We start from the raw sequence: 19,374 nt of genomic DNA, 5'->3' as shown, positions 1-19,374 counted from the left end.
GAAGAAGAAGAAGAAGAAGAAGAAAGTTAGGAAACCAGCATGACCTAAACACAGACTAGGGACCATTAATATACACATAGTAATTAAAAGCTCAGAAATGAGTAAGATTACCAAAAGACAACATCAACACTGAGAGGCAAAGAGGTCGAAAAACAGTATCAAATAGACACATACACAAAGGATGACGCAAGAAACAAGGCAGTGAAGAGGCGCCGAGGGGAGGAAGAGAGGGAGAAAAAAATCAGGACTGAATCGTTTTAGAAAAACTAACGGAAAGGTTTATAAGAAAAGGAGGTGAAATGCCCTAGGCAGCTAAGAATCCTTGTAAGAAAGAAATACTAAACAACCATTAGATTTAGAGGCAGGCTGTTTCTGATGACCTTAGAGAGAGAAATTCCAGAGGCTTATGAAGTGGAAATCAGATTACAGCGACACATAAGAATGGCAAAAGGCAAATATGGACAACTAATTTGAAAAATCTGGATGTTAGGAGACAGAAAAACAGAAAGGTCATGTCTGCAAGGAATGGGCAAGCAATGGTTCTCTCTACTTGCCTCCCTCACTTCCTTTTCCACACATTGACACCTCTGGTCACTGTTTCCTGACATTACTGACTCATCTACAGACCATCTTCAGCACCATCCGCCTAAGCTCTTCTGAATAAATTATGATTATGGTTAAATGATCTTTAAGGGCTTCTAATATACCACTTAGGAATGAAGCAACTGCCACGCTCCCTAGTTGAGACATTTGCAGTGAGCATCAGATTTATCATATGATCACACCACTGTTTCATGATATTACATATCACATGCCATATAATTTACGTACAAATAATATTTTCCCCTTCAACTACCAAAGGACATGATAAAAAGTATTTCCTAAGTCAAATCAATTTTGTGTGATTAGTATCATAATAAATGTCGAAGAAAAAAAAGTCACAAAAAGGAACATAACCCAACTGAGAAAATGCCAACCCATCCAAACTCCTATTAGCTGCCCCATAGAAATAAGGGGACTGGGTACGACTGAGAAGGGGCACTTGCCTCTCACCATCCTCTCTCCAGAGAGATACTAACATAAACACCGACTACATCCTCGTCACCTCCTTACTTAGAATAGGCAAGTTTCCAGTATGCCTAAATGGAATCTCTAGATCAGTTGCCTCTAGCTTTAAGCAGCATATGCATACAAAAAGAATATGCTGACATATTCCCTATATGTTGTGTGATGGTTTAAAACAATGGAAAGTACTGGTTCAGTCAGCTAGCCTGAACAAAGGAGAGAACAGACTCAGGCTGGAGAGAACAAAGTTCAAATCCATGCTTATTTCTAGTTGTGCAATCCTTCGCACGTTGCACAAACTCTCAAATTTCAATTTCCTCACCCGTAAGACAGAAAAATCCAGTGCCTACCCTTTTTAAGTTGTGGTATGGTTTAATCCTGGACTATTTATTAAGCAGCAGTACAGATCCTTGCACGCAATAAGCACTCAATAAATATTAGCAGCTGATAGGACTTTTTTTGTTATCAAAATTATAGCATTCAAAGTCCTTCTCAGCCACAAAGAAGGCTCACAGCTTCACTGAAGTTCCAGGGGGTGCAGACTGTCACTATGCACAATTTAAATCACAGTGAACATACAGTAGTTTATGATTCCTTTAAAGATGATAAAACTCAGACAATATCTGTTCCTAGATTTGCTGAATTCATCACTCGCTTAACTGTTTCCCAAAGAATTTAAAACTTCTTCCATTTCAGTTATAGACCCAGAAAACAAGCTTTAGGCACCTTTTTGCAGTAAAAGTATTACAAGCATAAAAAGAGTATGGATAGGTTCTAATTAGCACTTTAAAATTAATATGCACGCTGAATAAACTTGGGCACAGCATCAAATTATGGATGGTGAAAGCATAAAGCTGACTCATCTTACAGATGGGGTGTCAGGGTCCTCTCACAGAGAAGACTGACGGGAAGAGAAAGAGGAAAGAAGGTGCTGGGAAGAGACATGCTCAACTTCAACACAAGGTTCAACAGCCAGAGTCAGAGAGCAGAGTGAGACGAGGGAGTTAGAAACAGGAGCAAGAGCTCAAGGGCAGAGGTGCAGACTCCGAAGTGACTATCAGCAGTGACAGTTAACCAAAGGACTTAGGCTTGAAGAGAGTTCTGTTACCTAAACCAGAGCTCTCGTTAGGTGGATGTGAACAGAATGGCAGCTACCTGATCCATGACTGAACAAGGAAAACGAAGGGGGGCAAGCAGAGCAGAAGCAGAATCCCAGCAGAAAGCGGACTCATGGGAGGACGACGGCAGCTGATGTTTTAGAGACAGTTAAACTTCTAGCCAATCTCTTCTGTGACAACAGCTGTTAGAAAAATTCCAATTTCTTATGGGAAAGTTTCATATTTCAGCTACTATTTACTAGCACTGTGACCAATTTGATATGGGAAATAAGAATGTAAAACTGCATTCTCTACAGTCACCATTCTTTTGAAAGTACTAGTCCACAGCTTTAAAAAAACGATGTGCCGTCACGTTTTATAAAGCTGTCTGAAGAGCTAGCCAATTACTTTTCAACAAAATGAACTTCCATACCAAACAAACAAAAAGCAATATGCCTGCAAAGCTAATAAACAGAATACTTAACAAAAATTAACCTACCACAGAACTGGAAGATTGAATGACAACTGACTATATTAGTGAGCTTAAAGCCAGATCCAAAATGTACAGATCAAGCAGTCAGAATTCTTAAATTCTTTTAAAAAGTTACTTCTTTTTTAAAAAACATTTCATTATTTTGTGTGTGTGCACTTGTGGAGGCCAGAGGACAAATTTTGGACATCAGTTCTCTCCTTTTCCCATGTAGGTCCCAGGAACTGAATTCAGGACATCAGACTCGGTGGCAAGTTCCTCTACCTGCTGAGCTACCTCACTGGACCCACAGTTACTACTGACAAATCCTCAGTGGAAACATGCATAGATTTTATTAAACAATCAATTCTGATAAAAACTGGAAATATCACAAGTATATGCCAATACAGCTTTTTCTTTAAAAACATACCACGAATAATAGATAAAGCAAGAGTAACAGAAATTTAATTCAGTTCTCAAGAGCTCTCATGTCACATCTGTCACACTTAAAGTGACATGGTGGATAATGTTAGGTGTTATCATGCATCACTGGCTATTTCCCTGTGATTAATAAACAAAGACAGATAGATGTCTTATCCAAACACCTTGCCAAGAAACTTACTAACATTAATCGATTGTGAAAGTATGCAATTCAAAGGGCATTTTTAACACCTGGGAAACAAACAGAATTCAGGATGGCACTGTGCTTCCGATATGAGAACTCAATCTTCCGTGACCCATCACAGAAATCAAACATCAGTTCAATTGTTTTCTGTCACCTGAGTATTAACATCAGTCTTATTCTGGTGTGTGACTGAGTCCCAGATCATTGAGTATTGCATACATGCATGTCACAGCAGAAGCAGCACATGGGGCAGCTGGGGCCCTGATCTCCTGAGTTTCCCCTGATGGGAAAATTCAAAGCTGTATTCTCCTTTAATTCTGCATTTTCAGAAGACATAAATATAATAACAGCTACCACTTTGTCCTCAAGGCGTGATCAGTACCAAGAGGTTCTAGGATGGACAAATGTAAAAGCGGGAGGAACTCACTTCTGGGGAGGCAGGGCAGCAGGCTGAAAGTTCAGAACTTAAAAGCATCTTCCACTTTTCCTAGCTCATCTCACAAGAAAACACCTCCCTGATTCAGTGATCCAGCCACACTCTAGAAACAAAGTCTGTGTTAAAAACTGATCACGGTGGTGGACTGGAGAGATGGCTTGGTGGGTAAGGATGCCTGTCTCTGAACTCCACAATCGGAACTGGATACCAGAACCCACATGGTGAGGAGAAAACCAACCGCTGCAAGTTGTCCTGGACCTGTTTTCTTTACGTGGGCCTGGGGCATGCGCAAACACTGTCTCTCTCTGTCTCTCTGTCTGTGGGCCTGGGGCATGCACAAACATTGTCTCTCTCTGTCTCTCTGTCTTTCTCTCTCCTTCCCTCCCTCCCTCCCTCTCTCTCTCCCTCTTAATAAATAAATAAAATGATTACAGTAGAAAATATTCATATTGCTGTGATTTTCAACCGAATTTGGGTACAGATGGTACAAGCCCAGTCACTGAACCTATAGAGAATTAAAAATTTATCCCCAAACATGTATATTTCACATGAAGTTTTACAGGCACATAAGAAAAAATTCAAACATTTGTATTTTGTTGTGCAGTTTCTATAAAGTGTGGGACATGATGATAGTATAATTTTTTTCTATGCTTTTCCATAGAAATTTTCATTTCAAATTTCATGAATGGCAAGTGGTTTAACTGTCCTTTAGTGAAACCTTCCCCAGATAAACACAAGACAGCGGGCACACTGCTCTTCAAAACAGCATCAGTATCAGCATGGACTGAAGCTAACTGATGAAGGGGAATGCAAGCTCCCTGTAAAGTCAAGTTACCAAATGACAGCTTATGCTTCCCAGGACTGAGTGGTATAGGGAGGGTTTGGTAGGAGGGCAGGGAAGGGGGAAACTGTGTAGTTACATTATAATCTCAAGAAGTAAGAAAATTCCTTTAAAATTAACAAAATACATAGATCCTCACCCTTTTTTTCCCCCTGGAGAACCACCACACAACCTCTCCCATTACCTGCCACATGATCCCTTTTCAAATCACTTTCTGTTTTGCTGTAAAGAAGCTCTCTAAAATAAAATTAACATCCAGCCGAAAGGAAGAACTTTTCAGCTCTAAAGGTGCATATATACCAAATTTTAGGTGAGTTTTGTATATTTTAAGTGATGCTTTAAAAAACAGAACCTGATATTTAAACGACCTTACGATGAATAGATAGATAATTATAGATAGATAGATAGATAGATAGATAGATAGATAGATAGATAGATAGATGATAGACAGACAGATAAGATACACAAGACTGTGTCCTTATATGGACATAAGATTATTTATAACTTGTGTATTGTAGCACAATCCTAAACAAACTACAGATTAAGTGCTATGACAAGTCCAAGCTTTGCAAGCTGCATGTCTAAGCAAACTGCTGAACTCACTGGCTCCACAGAGGCATGTAGGAAGAATTTCCAGCTAGTATTCATCAACTTGTGACCAAGTTATATTACTCTGTGACATTATGTTTAATTAAAGAAATGACGCCATTTACTTGCTTTTAAAGAGTAGCAGCATTCTTTATACACAGATGCCCGAGGATGAAAATGAAGGCAAGAAATTCATGTTTAATTCATGTTCTTAATTTTATTTCTGTAAACAGGACCAAGTGCTAGATGTTTCACTTTGTGCTTTTTGTTGATCCTTTCCTTCATGTTTCAACTAAAAGAAAAAGTTTCCCCACATGACTATAAAAACATCCTGATCCTAAATCTGGCATAGTGATTCACGCCTGTAACTCTCACAATCAGGAGGCTGATGCAGGAAAGTGGCTGTAAGTTTGAGGTCTACTTAAGCCATTTCAAGCTATAGACTGAGATACAGCCAGAACAAAGAGGTGTATACGTGGTGACTCCTTTGTTTTCAAATATTTATGCTGCTTTACATATTAATACACATTGAACATAAACAATGTGTGGAATACATGAGAAAACATTTTCTCTCAATTCTTCCTCATCACTCCTGCTTAGCCAGCACTGACAGTAGAACACCACGCCCTCAGGCACAGCTATGACAAATGTACACACACAGATAAGGCAGTACATTTGAAGAACATCCTTTCAAAGCATCTTCAAAGTATGCTTCTACATCCTTTGTATTTGAAATTTCCCTGGAATCCATAGCAGACAGGATCAATAGAATCCAGATGCCTACATAAGTCAGGCAGCTGGATTAAAAACAAAAAAATAGAACAAAACTACAACCACCAATTATTACTTTTCCTCAACCCAGACATCTAAAGCACTCCAGGATTCCATTTTAACATGAGGCTATGGAAAATCACAATCGTCATATATAAGATAGTGTATGTGAAAAACCATTTAAAAATCTACTAAGAGTCATGTGAAGGTAAAGTATTTCACTCAGCATTTAGGTAAGCATAGTTTTTAATACCAAAACCAGTATGCTGGGTTTGTTTTTTTTTTTTGTTTTTTTGGTTTTTTTTTTTGGTTTTTCGAGACAGGGTTTCTCTGTGGAGCTTGCGCCTTTCCTGGGACTCACTTGGTAGCCCAGGCTGGCCTCGAACTCACAGAGATCCGCCTGCCTCTGCCTCCCAAGTGCTGGGATTAAAGGCGTGCGCCACCACCACCCAGCCGTATGCTGGTTTTTAAGTAAATTCACATATCAGAGATATGGACTCCATCAGAAAAAATAATTATGAAATTACTCCCTCAAGTTCTTTCTTTAAAAAAAAAATCACAGTGGTACATTTTATCTTTACTGAAATGGATCTCAGTTTCCCCTTTCCAATTTAGACAACAGGATAAAAACACAAGATGATTCACTGGAACATAAAAATGTTCCTTTATTCTCTTGCCAAAAATCATTAATGATTAAAAGGAGACCTGAGGACAAAATCATTTTATATTTAATTATCCAATTTTATGCAATTAGCTTTAAAATACTAACAATAAATTGAGTAAATATGTCCACAAATACCTGTGTTTATATAAAAATGCCATTGGAGTTGCCAAATGCTGTGTAAAGTAACTATTCATTCCAAACACAAGCCAGGGTACAGAAAAGCATAGGCATTGTTTTGTTTGGTTGTAGGACTTTCTAAAGGGCTGTATTTTTACCATTCAAGCAATCCCCTTGCTGGGTTATCCAAACGAACTTCTGCCAAGAACACTACAAATTCAGTGACAGGACTTCTTTGCAGAGAAAAATAGCCCCTTTTCCCCCGAAAATTGAAAGTGTTTATCTTGGCACTTAAACCTTGTATTGAGCCTTCTGGAAAATATTTTAAACTGCTGTTTTTAACTCAGACATTTGTAACTGAAGCAAGAACAGTTCTGTAGCGCTGCACCCAAACACATTATTTATAGGGTTGATTTTCCCTCTACACCAAAAACACTAGGCTAATGGTAGCAGTTTTCAAAACATAATTTCCTACAGCCAAGTAACAAACTTGATATTTATCCATGTATACGATATGCAATTTGTTTTTAAACCTCAAAGACTTCTTATGGCTAAGAAATGCTAAACATTAAGCATACTTGCTATCCTGAAAGGTCACTTTGGGAAGGACTGTTTCTTTTTATGACCTGTTAAGATTTTCACAAGAAGAAAATTGACTTCACACTGCACTTTACTACCATGCATGTCAACAAAGGCTGTTTTCCTAACATTGCATCATTTTGGAATTTATTTTCCTGCTAGGTATGCACATCATCAGACTAGTGAGAACACAGTTATAAAGACACACTTTGATTTTTTTTTCTCACACTGGTATCCTAATAATATCTATGACACAAATATAGTCTGAAGAAACTGATGAAATGAAATGTTCATGATTTCTAATTCTGTCCCTCAAATCAGTTATTAAAACACAAGAAACAGTTGTACAACAGCAGGCCAAATACAGTGTGAATCATAAATTTTAAACATCAGGCAGGGTGTGTGAACCAGCGTTTAGTAGTGACCCAGCACTCACAGGGCTCTGGGTTCAATCAAAACTATTATAATAACCAAAGTCAGAAAGGAAAGAAAAAAGGGAAGGAGAGAGGACACATTTCCCAAATGTCATCACAGAGCTCCAATATTTTTCTACCACTGATATCTGATATAAAACCCTATGCAGCTCATTATCAGCTCTTAGAAGATGAAATGCTATCATGCAGCTCTATTACTTTGTATCTGTGTGATATCCTGGTAACAGCAACATCATCATTTTGTATTTTCTTAGAACATTTCTGAAAAAGTTAAAAAAAAAATTCCACATTGTGCTTTATCAAATATTTACTAGGATGTTCTGGCAAGCCATCCCTACTTTAAATTACTGGTATGGTTTATTTGAAAATGATAAATATATGTATCAAATACATCTTAATAAAAGTCTGCCACTCTGCTAGTGAACTAGGTACAAACATTAAAAGCCTAGACAGTCTTGCTATGACTGAACTCTGAAAAGCCAATAAAGAATTAATTTAAAAAGTGTCATAAGTGGGCTATGAATAGTAACTAATTAGTATGACTGAAAGTGGAGATTAGGAAAGAGTGGATTCTCCCTAGTCAAGAATCATTTTCTCCCCCTCTCCCCAAAGTTGGGGTCACTAGCTGCCCTGGAACTCAATGTAGACCATGCTGGCTTCAAACTCACAGAGATCCTCCTGCCTCTGTCTCCCGAGTGCTGGGATTAAGTGTGCACTACCACCACCTGGCTTGACAGTCATTTTCAGTGTGCTCAGGTCATAGGAAGGTGGCGGATACCGTTGCCATTCATATTTGAGTCAAACTAACGTGCTCCTCCTGAAACCTTGTTTCTCTTCTTCCTATTTTCTTTACTAACAAAGAAGCAGGATTTACCTCTAAACTCTTGGGGTTGGGTGGCAGGATTCCATACCATTTACTGGAGATAATGGCTTGGGGGGACACTTTAGATTCATAGCTGAAAGGAATTCGATACTATTTTGATACTGAAATAAATTGGTGAACAGAGCATACCTGAAAAAGAACATGTACATGGCCGCTGTGATGCAGAACAAAAGGACCTGCAACGAGGAGGAAACGGATTATTTGCAAAAGGTACTGACATCATCACTGCTGTGACTAACGAAAGCAAAACATCGCCCATTAAATCTCAGGCCTGGCTGCATGGAAACAGCACAGAAGCTACCATCACAATGTATATCAACATACCACATTCTGTAATACACTTCTCAAATACACTGCATTCGGGCGTAATGAACTCCTAAGTACATGTAATTATACTACATACATGTGGCATATATATATATATATATATATATATATATATATGTATGTATATAATCGTCACTCAGTATCTATGAAAGACTGGTTTCAAAAAAAAGCCAGCCAACTAGCCCACAGATGCCCAAATCCATATATGATCAAATCTCTCATATAAAATGGCATGGTATTTTCATAGGAATTACATACACCTCATATTTTATATCATCTCCAAATTACTTAGAGTACACAGTTGCTAGACTGGATTGTTTAGGGATTAATAAGAAAAAGATTACATATGTTCAAAAGAGTTTATCAAATTTTATGACTATTTCAACCAGCAATTGGTTGCATGGATATGGGACCCAGTGATACATAAGGCCACTGGATACACAAACTATTAACAAACATATATACTCAGAGGACTCATATAGACTGGATGGGTGGCAATGGGGTTCAACAAGGAATACCTTTACAGCTTGCCAGATTTTCAAACTGTAGGTCAGGACTATATATTATGTGAGGAAACTGACAAAATTTGACAACAGTAAAAGTTTTCTGAATGTGCAACCACTAATATTTAATTCAAAATCAAACATATTTTAAATTCAAGATGTTTCTGGTAGGAGTTGGCCAAGTTAATAAAGAAAAAAGTCTTCTAATATTTTCCTATATCAGAATGTAAATATCAAATTACTATATTTGTATTATATCAAATATCAAATTGTATATTGTATTATGTTGTGTTAAATTGCTTAACTTTGAAAATTCCTGCTTGAGTTCCTAACTTGGGTTTCCTAATATTCATTTAATAAATTTTGCCTTGGGATTAGAATAGAATTTCCAATAGTTTCTAAAATGGCCCCAAACACATTTTCTGCCATTTTATACTATGCATTTACACAAAACAAACCATCATAACTGATGGTTATAAAATCAAAATACTAATGAACTGTAAAAATTTTGATATGCTCTATGCCCTGAAATATCAAAAATTCAGCCAAAATTTAATTCTTTTTGTAAAAATAAGCAAGTCCATCTATTAGTATGCCAACTTTCTTTTATCTTTAGTAAAGATAAAAGTTCTATGTATATGCAAGAAGTGTTCTTAAATATATTTCTTTATGATTTATAATCAGTAAATGTTTGACTTATATACCTAGATTATGGGTTTCTGTAAATATTTCTCAGGAGTGTGGTGATATTTTATTTGTGCTAAAATGTGGTAATATTTTATTTGTATTTTAATAAATAAAGCTTGCCTGGAGATCAGAGAAAAAAGGCCAACTGTTATAAGTAAACAAAGAAGTCAGGCAGTGGTAGCACATGCCCTTAATCCTATCACTTAGCAGACAGGATCTCTGTGTGTTCAAGGCCACACTGGAAACAGAGCCAAGCGTGATGACACATGCCTTTAATCCCAGTATCAACCAGAGTTCTGGAGGCCTGTACAGACAGGAAGTAACAGAGTTGGCCAGGAAGAGGAAGTGATGTAGCTAGACAGAGAGCCAATCAGATAGCAGGACAGCAAGGCATATAAGCCTGGGTAGACAGGAAGTCGCTCTCTTTGGAAGCTGCAGAGTTGGTGAGATGAGGTTAGCTCGTGGTTTGTCCTATTCCTCTGATCTTTCTCTCGGGCTTTAAGCCAAATTTCTGGCTCCGTGTTTTTGTTTTTGTTTTTTTTTAATTTTTTTAAATTTAATTTAATTTTTAAATACAAAAATGCAAATTTTTTTCTTTTTTTTTCCTTTCTTTTTTTTTTACATATCAGCCACAGATTCCCCTGTCCTCCCTCCTCCCTTCTCCGGTCCTCCCTGCCCTCCCCCCAGCCCACCCCCATTCCCATCTCCTCCAGGGCAAGGACTCCCCTGGGGATTCAGCCTGGTAGATTCAGTGGAGGTAGGTCTAGTCTCCTCCTCCCTTCACCCAGGCTGAGCAAAGTGTCCCTAAATAGGCCCCAGGATTTATTAAGAGACCATTTAGAAATTCATCTACACAGGAGAAAGGTACTCACAAGTGGAAAAAGTCTAAGAAGCTCTGAAGAATTAACCAGGAGCTTACACAGACAGACACAGACAAACAGACACACACACACACACACACACACACACACACACACACACACACACAAGTACATATACATAAGCATACATATATACACATAGATGCACACACACACATACACACACCTACACACACAGATACACACACACAAGTAAAAACATATGCATACACCACACACATGTGTGCACTAAGTCAACATATGTCTGTTAACTATATATTAAGGCAACCTGATTTATTTAAATATAATGAAAGGTCCAACTAGCAGGCAATATTAATCAATAAAAAGCTTATAAAATATAATCAACTTTTGTGGCATACAGAATAATTAGCCAAAAACCAAGTTCTCCTAATAGCAAGCATAAGAGACAATAAACCTAGACTGAAGAACTCTTCCTCATTAGCAATCATACTAAAACATGAGATAGTATATGTACATAATCAGAAGCCCAGTTATGGTCATGGTAACAGAAAGGATCTCTCTAACATTACTATGAAATCACAGGAAAATGGTAAAGTGCACTCTTATGTTTGACGACCACAATGTTGCAAATTAAGTGCAAGAACTATCAATGGCTTCATTCTCAGGCAAATAAGAAGTGAATGATTCTCCAATTATAAAAAGGTGACTAAGAAAAGAACAAAAACAAATATGATATAAAACGGTGTTTTGCTATTTCCAACAGAAACAATCTCAAATTAAGTTGAGGAAAATGCAAAAGCTTAGCTATTACACAGCAAACCAGTCATGTTTGCTACACTAGTCTCAGATAAATAAGGATCATAAATACAGCCTGGGGGACTTTGAACTATATAAACACATCATTTCAAGGAAGACAGGTATCAAATGAAACTAAGTTAACATAAACATCTATATCTTCATAACAGTTCAAATGCAGACATAAAATGTGTTTCTCTTGCAAACACACACACTTTCTCCCTCTCCTTCTATCCTCCCAAACCCTCTTCCTTCTACAGGTCTTTCCATTGCCCTAGCATTTATCCTGTCTAAAATATTTAAGGTTTATTACACACAGACTTTAGAAACATGGAGCACATGGAATAACTTTCGTCATTGATTATGCAATTATAAATCAAATTCCAGGGGCTGGAGAGGTGGCTCAACAGTTAAGAGCATTCCCTGCTCTTGCAGAGGACCAGGGCTCTGTTCCCAGCACATGGTAGGTCACAATCCTCTGTAGCTCCAGTTCTTGACGATCTGATGCCTCTTCCCAGGCTTCATGAGCATCAGGCATGCATGTAGTGCACATACATATGCTGGCTAACATACACATAAAATAAAAATGAGGAAACCTTTTAAAAATAATAAATCAAAGTCCAAGTAAGTTTTTTATTGGCTATTATTTGCTAGTCAATACCCAGATCAAGAAATTCCTATTTTACTCTATCATTCTATTCCCTTTGGACAATGGTAGCTTTCCTAGATGTTCAATATTTGCTCCATTCCCTGCATCAGTTAATGTTCTCCTGGTAGATTTTATTGCAGCAGAATGGCCCCATAAAGTGTCCCTACCTTCTCCAACTTCACAAAAGAAATTATCTAGTGTCTCTCTCTCTCTCTCTCTCTCTCTCTCCCTCCCTCCCTCCCTCCCTCCCTTTCTCTCTCTCTCCTCCCTCTCTTCCTCTCTCTCCCCCCACTCTCTGATAACTAGGTTTTATCCTAATATATTAAAACTACTCATGATAACCGTCTGAAAAAAATCTTTACAAATAATATAGATGAAACTCTGGGACTCAAGCTTTGAAGTTAGGCAGATCTAGGCTTGAATGTGTTTTGTGGAACTTGAGATACTTCCTAGGATTTTCCGAAGCGGATCTATAATTAAGAACAGTATCTCACTCAGGTTAACAGAGCGAACCAATAAGAAGATGCTTTCAAAAGGGCCAGGCATTCAGCAAACTGTTAATATTGGTTCTCACAAAAGTCATCTCTGTATAAAATCCAAGACCAGAAACATAAGTGTATTTAAAAAAAAAAACCACACAACTATTTTTAAACAATTGCAAACATTGAAATCTCCAACAATTGAAGGTTACTTTTTTTTAATATGGTGAAGAATCTAGACACAAAAATAAATCTAAAGGATTTTTAAATACAGATGATTGATTCTATAAATATTTATTGAATACCTACTATGTTACAGACAGTTACTTAGAATGTGCAATGGCAAGCATACCTACAAAGTATCTACTCTCATGAAACATACCTTAAGTCATATGAGCAAGGGGACCGGGGAAATGTCAGATTGTTTGGACAAAGTGGTCAGGGGAGCAGAGTGTTGTCAGCAAAGGCAATGAAGAGGAGACAGGGACAAGCTGCAGGGATAAACAGAGCCCTGGAAAGACCCGGAATGATATCATGTAAAATGTGAGTCTAACATAAATATGCCTAACTTCCTGTTAATCAAACATGTTAAAGAAAGGATTTTATTTTTAGTTGGTGTGTTAGTCAGCTTTCCATCACCTTGATAAAATACCTGAAACAATCAACCCAAAAAGTTAAAAAAGAAAATGTTTACTGTGGCCTTTATTTTTAAAGATCTTAGTCCACGGTCATTTGTCTCTGGTCCTTACTTCAGGTCTTTATGCTATAAGAACACTTGGTAAAGACAGCTGCTTACCTCTTGGGAGCCCAGGAGAAGCAAGGGAGAGGTGGAAGAAGAGTGTGGGGGGTGGAGAGAGGAAAGAAGGGAAAGTGGGAGGAGGAGGCAGAGAGGCACACAATGGGGTCCCAGCGGTCCCTTCAAGGCACACCTGTAAGTTTACTTCCTCTCAAGTGGTCCTGCTCTTATAGGTTCTACCACCTCTGAGAAGTACAAGAGGCTAGTGACCATGCCTCAATTAATGGATCTTTGAGAAACATTTATGCTCCAAACTGTAATATTAGATACTTTTTAAAGTGTTTTCAATCCATTGGGGTCAATTTTAAATTATAGTAAGTTCAACAAAGTACTTTTACAAATAAATGTATATCTTTGTGTGGATGATGAAAAATATTTTGTTTTACAAATTATAAAATTTTAGAGTAAAAAAGAACTTCAAAATACACACACACACACACACACACACACACACACACACACACAGAGAGAGAGAGATCTTTAAATACAAGTAATTGTAGATGCTTTTTGCATTAAATAAATATTAGAAAAGCTGTTACCCTCTATCTGCTAGGTACAGAGGGTATTTAAATAAAATGCTCATTCTTAGAGAATCTACAGGGTACTACTCCGTGGCAGAGTAACAAAGGCAAGGAACATAGCCATCACACCCAGTAAGATGTTTATGGACCAGGACTTACCCCAGGTACATGAACTGACTTTTTGGAACCCATTCCCTGTGGTGGGATACCTTGCTCAGCCTCGATGCAGAGGGGAGGGGCTAGGCCCTGCCACAATATGGTATGCCAAACTTTGTTGACTCCCCAAGGGAGACCTTACCCCCTCTGAGGAGTGGACAGGGGATGGAATGTGGGGGAAGTGGGGGGAAGAGAGGGGGAGGGAGGGGGAATTGGGGCTGGTATGTAAAATGAAAAAAAAATTAAATAAAAAAAAGAAAAGAAACCCTGACGGGAAAACAACCAAACAAAGATGTTTATAGCATTCTCTCACTACTTGCTGACAGGAGGTCTCCCTTTTATTTTATTTAGGGTTTCATTTTTCACACATTGTGGTCATTACACCTGAAGTTTACTGCCTATAGGTGACATGTGACTGTTTCTTGTCTTTTTACTTCTTAGATCACATGGGATCTTATGTGCACTATAGACACCTGGCTAGCCTGGAACTCACTGTACACCAGGGCAGTTTTTACCTGAGAGATCTGCCTGCCTTTGCACCCAGAGTGCAAAGTGCTAGAATTAAAGGTATAGAACATCATATACATCACTTTAGGAAAAAAATCTGTCTCTTAATTGAATATCTGGATAGTTTAAATATTTAATGCGCCTACTGGTATACTTTGATTAAAAAATCTGTGGTTTCAATGTTATTTTGCTGTGTCTCTTCTATTATCTTGTTCACCTTTTTCCAATTAACTGAATTTATGCATGACTTTCTCTCCTTGGTTGCCTATTTTGCCATTTTTCTTACAGTACAGAGAGAGCACTTCTCTTTGAATTTCTAGTCTACATTCCATTGGTGCTGTACCATGTAATCTACAGGAACTTCATGGGAATACATTCCCATTTCTCTTTCCCCTGTCTTCATGCTATTGCTGTCATCCACCCTCGTGAGCACATCTATGTTGTCATCCACCTCATGTGCACATCTGTGCCATCATCCACCCTTGTGTGCACATCTGTGTCGTCATCCACCCTTGTGTGCACATCTGTGTTGTCATCTACCTCATGTGCACATCTGTGCTGTCATCCACCATTCTGTGCACATCTATGCTGTCACCCACCTTATGTGCACATCTGTGCCGTCATCCACCTCATGTGCACATCTGTGCTGTCATCTACCTTATGTTCACATCTGTGCTGTCATCCACCTCATGTGAACATCTGTGCTGTCATCCACCCTCATATGCACATCTATGCTATCATCCACTCTCATGTGAATATCTAATTCAACAGTGCATTTTAATCACTTTTCCTTAAAATCATATGTAGCTAAAGTTTTCCTGCCTGGCCCACAGTCAGGACAAATCTCTGTCACCCGCCAGTCCCACAGCCACTCAGACCCGACCAAGTAAACACAGAGAATGGCGCCCAACGTGGGGCAAGAGTTTCCACCTAAAAACTGAAAAAAAAAGATTCTAAAACGGAGCTAAAAACAGCTTCCTAATTGTCTCTCTCAAATGAGCAGCAGCTGCCGGTTTGAGCTACTGGCGGGTTCCTAGAGTGTGCACTCGACCAGGTGCCATATGGCAGGAATGAGGCCTCTGCAAGTGGCACATTAAGCTGCATTGTGGATTTAGCCTTTGCTAGTACAAAACAAAAAAAGAGGTTTCTGGGCTACACGCTGCTTGGATAAAAGCATAGACCCACGATAGCTCCCAGAGCTGGTGGTAAAGTACCATGCCATGTTGGGAAGCTGAGGTGGGCGGAGCCAGCAGCCACAGCTGCTGCAGCTTAAAGCAATAGATTCACAATAAGACAGATTCAGATGTAATAGTTTAAAATGTGTGTAAAATATACGTAGGCTTGAAAGAGACAAAAAAAGGTGATATATACAGTATAGAAACAAATACATAGTTTTAAAAAATAAAGTCTTTAAAGAGACAGTAAAATTAATATAAAAAATAAGCCACGTGAAGATGAATATTACACAGAGAATCTGGATTGTGTTGTCTTTGGGATTTTTAACTGCAGAAAAACATTTGATTGCAAAAGCTGTTGAGTTATGCCAAAATGTATATTTTAAAGGTACCTTGACTTCAAAATTTGGATGTAAGGATATGTTGCTTTGGAAAGGAGGCTCTGCTTTTGTTTCCACAGAAAGCCAGAGGCTATGGATTTGTTCCAGATTAAGATACATCAGGTTTGACCAGCCAAGACCCCCTAAAAGGTCTCTGATGACACCATAGCCCAGATGATCCAACATCCAAAACTGTTTCAAGGCAACTGGCTCAGACGATACACCCTCATGGACTACTCCATAATCCTAAAATATTCTTTGTGTCCCCATAAGATACAGTGCCCCCCTCCAGCAGGAAGTAGTAAGAGAAGCTACGCCCAAATTCCCAAATATACCAAGCTGACTTTGGAGATGTGTAAAGGTTAAAACCTTCCTTTTTAAGAAAAGAAAAGGGGAAGTGCTGTGGGATGGTCTGTATGTCAAATGTGTTGCTGATTGGTCAATAAATAAATCACTGATTGGTCAGTGGCCAGGCAGGAAGTATAGGCGGGACAAGGAGGAAAATAGAGCTGGGAAGTAGAAGGCTGAGTCAGAGAGACACTGCCAGCCGCCATCAGGACAAGGAAGATGTAAAGTACCGGTAAGCCACAAGCCACGTGGCAAGGTATAGATTAATAGAAATGGATTAATTTAAGCTGTAAGAACAGTTAGCAAGAAGCCTGCCATGGCCACACAGTTTGTAACCAATATAAGTCTCTGTGTTTACTTGGTCGGGTCTGAGGGGCTGTGGGACTGGCAGGTGAGAGAGTTTGTCCTGACTGTGGGCCAGGCAGGAAAACTCTAGCTACAATCATATCTGAAATTTTCCACTATTTTGAAAGATATTCTTGCTAGGTATAGAAGTCTAGCTTGGTGGATCATGTTCTTTCCCTAGTCTGTCCACTGTCGATTGGGATGTGCTTTGCAGTGGTTCTCTTCCCTCAACATTTTTGGACTGTGGATATGTTAAGTATCTTGAATATTTAAGTTTGCAGTTTCATCATACTTGAAACTTTTCATTCATTATTTGAGCAAATGTCTTTCCTGTTTCTGTCTTCTTCAGAAAATCCAATTATATAATACTAGGTTATCTGGAATTTTCCCACAACACACAAGGGCTCTCTTTATTCTGAAAAACAAACAAACAAAACAACAACAACAAACAAAAAGTAATAATTCCCTTTTCTCTATGTGTTTCATTTTGGACTGTTTAGCTTGACAGCCATTAAGATTTTCTTCTATAATGTGTATTTTATAATTATTCTAACAGTAAACTTTTCATCTTGGAAGTGTGATTTAGGTTTTTATCCTATCTTCTGTATCTCTAACTTTTTTAAAACTATAGGACCTAGTTATAACAATCCTTTTCAATGTCCTTATCTACTAAATCTTTCTCAGTTCTAGCCTGGTATTGACTGGATTATCTATTGTGAATCCAAATGTTCTGCTTCTCACTGCTCAGTGGTAATTCTTTACTTGATGTCTGGCATTCTGAGCTTTACGCTGATGGGTCTCGGGTATTTCTGAATTCCCACAACTCTTAAGCTTTGTTCTGGGACACAAAGAAGCTACTTGGGAACAACTTAATCTTTTAAGGACTTGCTTTTAAGGTTTTTTAGGAGGGACTGCATAGAGCTTGCTCTGGAGCTAATTATCCCATTGCTGAGTGCATGCACTCTACCCAATGCCGCATCACTCTCTGAGATGTTTTGGAATGTCTGCAAATAGGAAGGGAAATTATTCTTACACCTGTGTGAGTTCAAGCACACAATTAGGACCGCTAATCGTTTAGGCTGCACCTTCCTTGCCTGGGTATTTGCTCCTGTAATGCCCGAGCCCATAATGAGCTGAGGACTTTGCACTCCAGCCTTCTGTTCTGGGAGCACTGTCCAGTCTGCTCCATCCACATCCATTTATTTCCTCGTCTGCAGTTCTCTCTAGTGACTCCTCCTTGACTCGAACTGCAAATCCTCTCATCACAGTAAGTGAGGGTAAAACACAACTCCTTCCATTTGTTTCCCATATCAGGAATCCCTGTTCTCTGATGCCTACCACCTGTATTTGGTCCATTCTTTCAGCTGTTTTGTTGTTTAGTTGAGTAAATCCAGTCACTGTTAATGTATTTTGGTCAGAAGTAGCAGAGTATAGTTACTGAAGTAAAATGAATTGATATAAATATTAAATTTGGTTTCTCATTCATATTAGTGCTGTATTTGAAGCTGTGTAGAGGAATAGTGGCCATCACAGATAGACAGGCATAAGCCACCTTCATCACTACAAAAGTCCAACTAAACTGGCCAGCAAATGACATTTTATTAGCTAGTGTGACAAAGTTACAGCTGTTCACATATTGTAACTTTGAATATAAATTATGAATTGGTACACTTTTAATTTTACACTTTGTAAATTCCCACAAATTAGCAAAAATATAACCATCACTTAATTTGTTTATTTTGTCGAAATTATACTGCCAGTTTATAGGCTATAGGCATGAAATGCTAATAATATAATATACAAAAGCCTCGTAAGAGTCATGAGTGTGTTATAAATATTCAACAAATGCTAACTGGGCTGGAAGTTGGTTCGGTAGTTAAGAGTGTTCCCTGCTCTTACAGAGGACCTGGGTTCAGTTTCTAGTATCCATATAGCAACTTCCAACTGCTTGTAACTCTAGTTTCAGGGGCCTAAGCCCCTCTTCTGCCTTTACAAGCACCAAGCACACATGTGGAGCACACACATACATGCAGGCAAAATATTAATCCAAATAAAGTAAAAGTAGTTTTAAAAATAAATAAATGCTAACTATTGAGAGGTAAATTCTCTGTAATTCCCAGCTATTTCACAAATATTGTGCAACTTAAACAAGATTTTGAAGTTGTTATTTTAGTAGAGTTTTTAAATATTATACTTCAATATAGATGGAACTCAAAAACAGTATGAAACAATATTCTAAGTTAAAGAAGCCAGAAACTGAAGACTACATGTTCTACATGTAATTCCAAAACACGC

At 38.3% G+C, this 19,374-nt stretch overlaps 1 protein-coding gene across 4 annotated transcripts in view; it reads right to left on the bottom strand.

Annotated features, from left to right (window-relative positions):
* The window catches only part of Tmem135 (transmembrane protein 135), a 233,508-nt gene that overhangs the window by 49,047 nt on the left and 165,087 nt on the right, over positions 1-19,374 (bottom strand). For all 4 annotated transcript variants that reach the window (XM_052714210.1, XM_052714208.1, XM_052714209.1 and 1 more), the window contains one exon: positions 8,699-8,745. In XM_052714210.1, the coding sequence (XP_052570170.1) occupies positions 8,699-8,745 (47 nt within the window). The remainder of the gene's footprint in view (positions 1-8,698; positions 8,746-19,374) is intronic.

Source organism: Peromyscus californicus, unplaced genomic scaffold (genome assembly GCF_007827085.1).
Source record: "Peromyscus californicus insignis strain IS unplaced genomic scaffold, ASM782708v3 Scaffold_4__1_contigs__length_199733344, whole genome shotgun sequence".
NCBI lineage: Eukaryota > Metazoa > Chordata > Mammalia > Rodentia > Cricetidae > Peromyscus > Peromyscus californicus.
The sequence above is the reverse complement of the archived record's forward strand: the minus strand, read 5'-3'. Positions and strand labels throughout refer to the sequence as shown.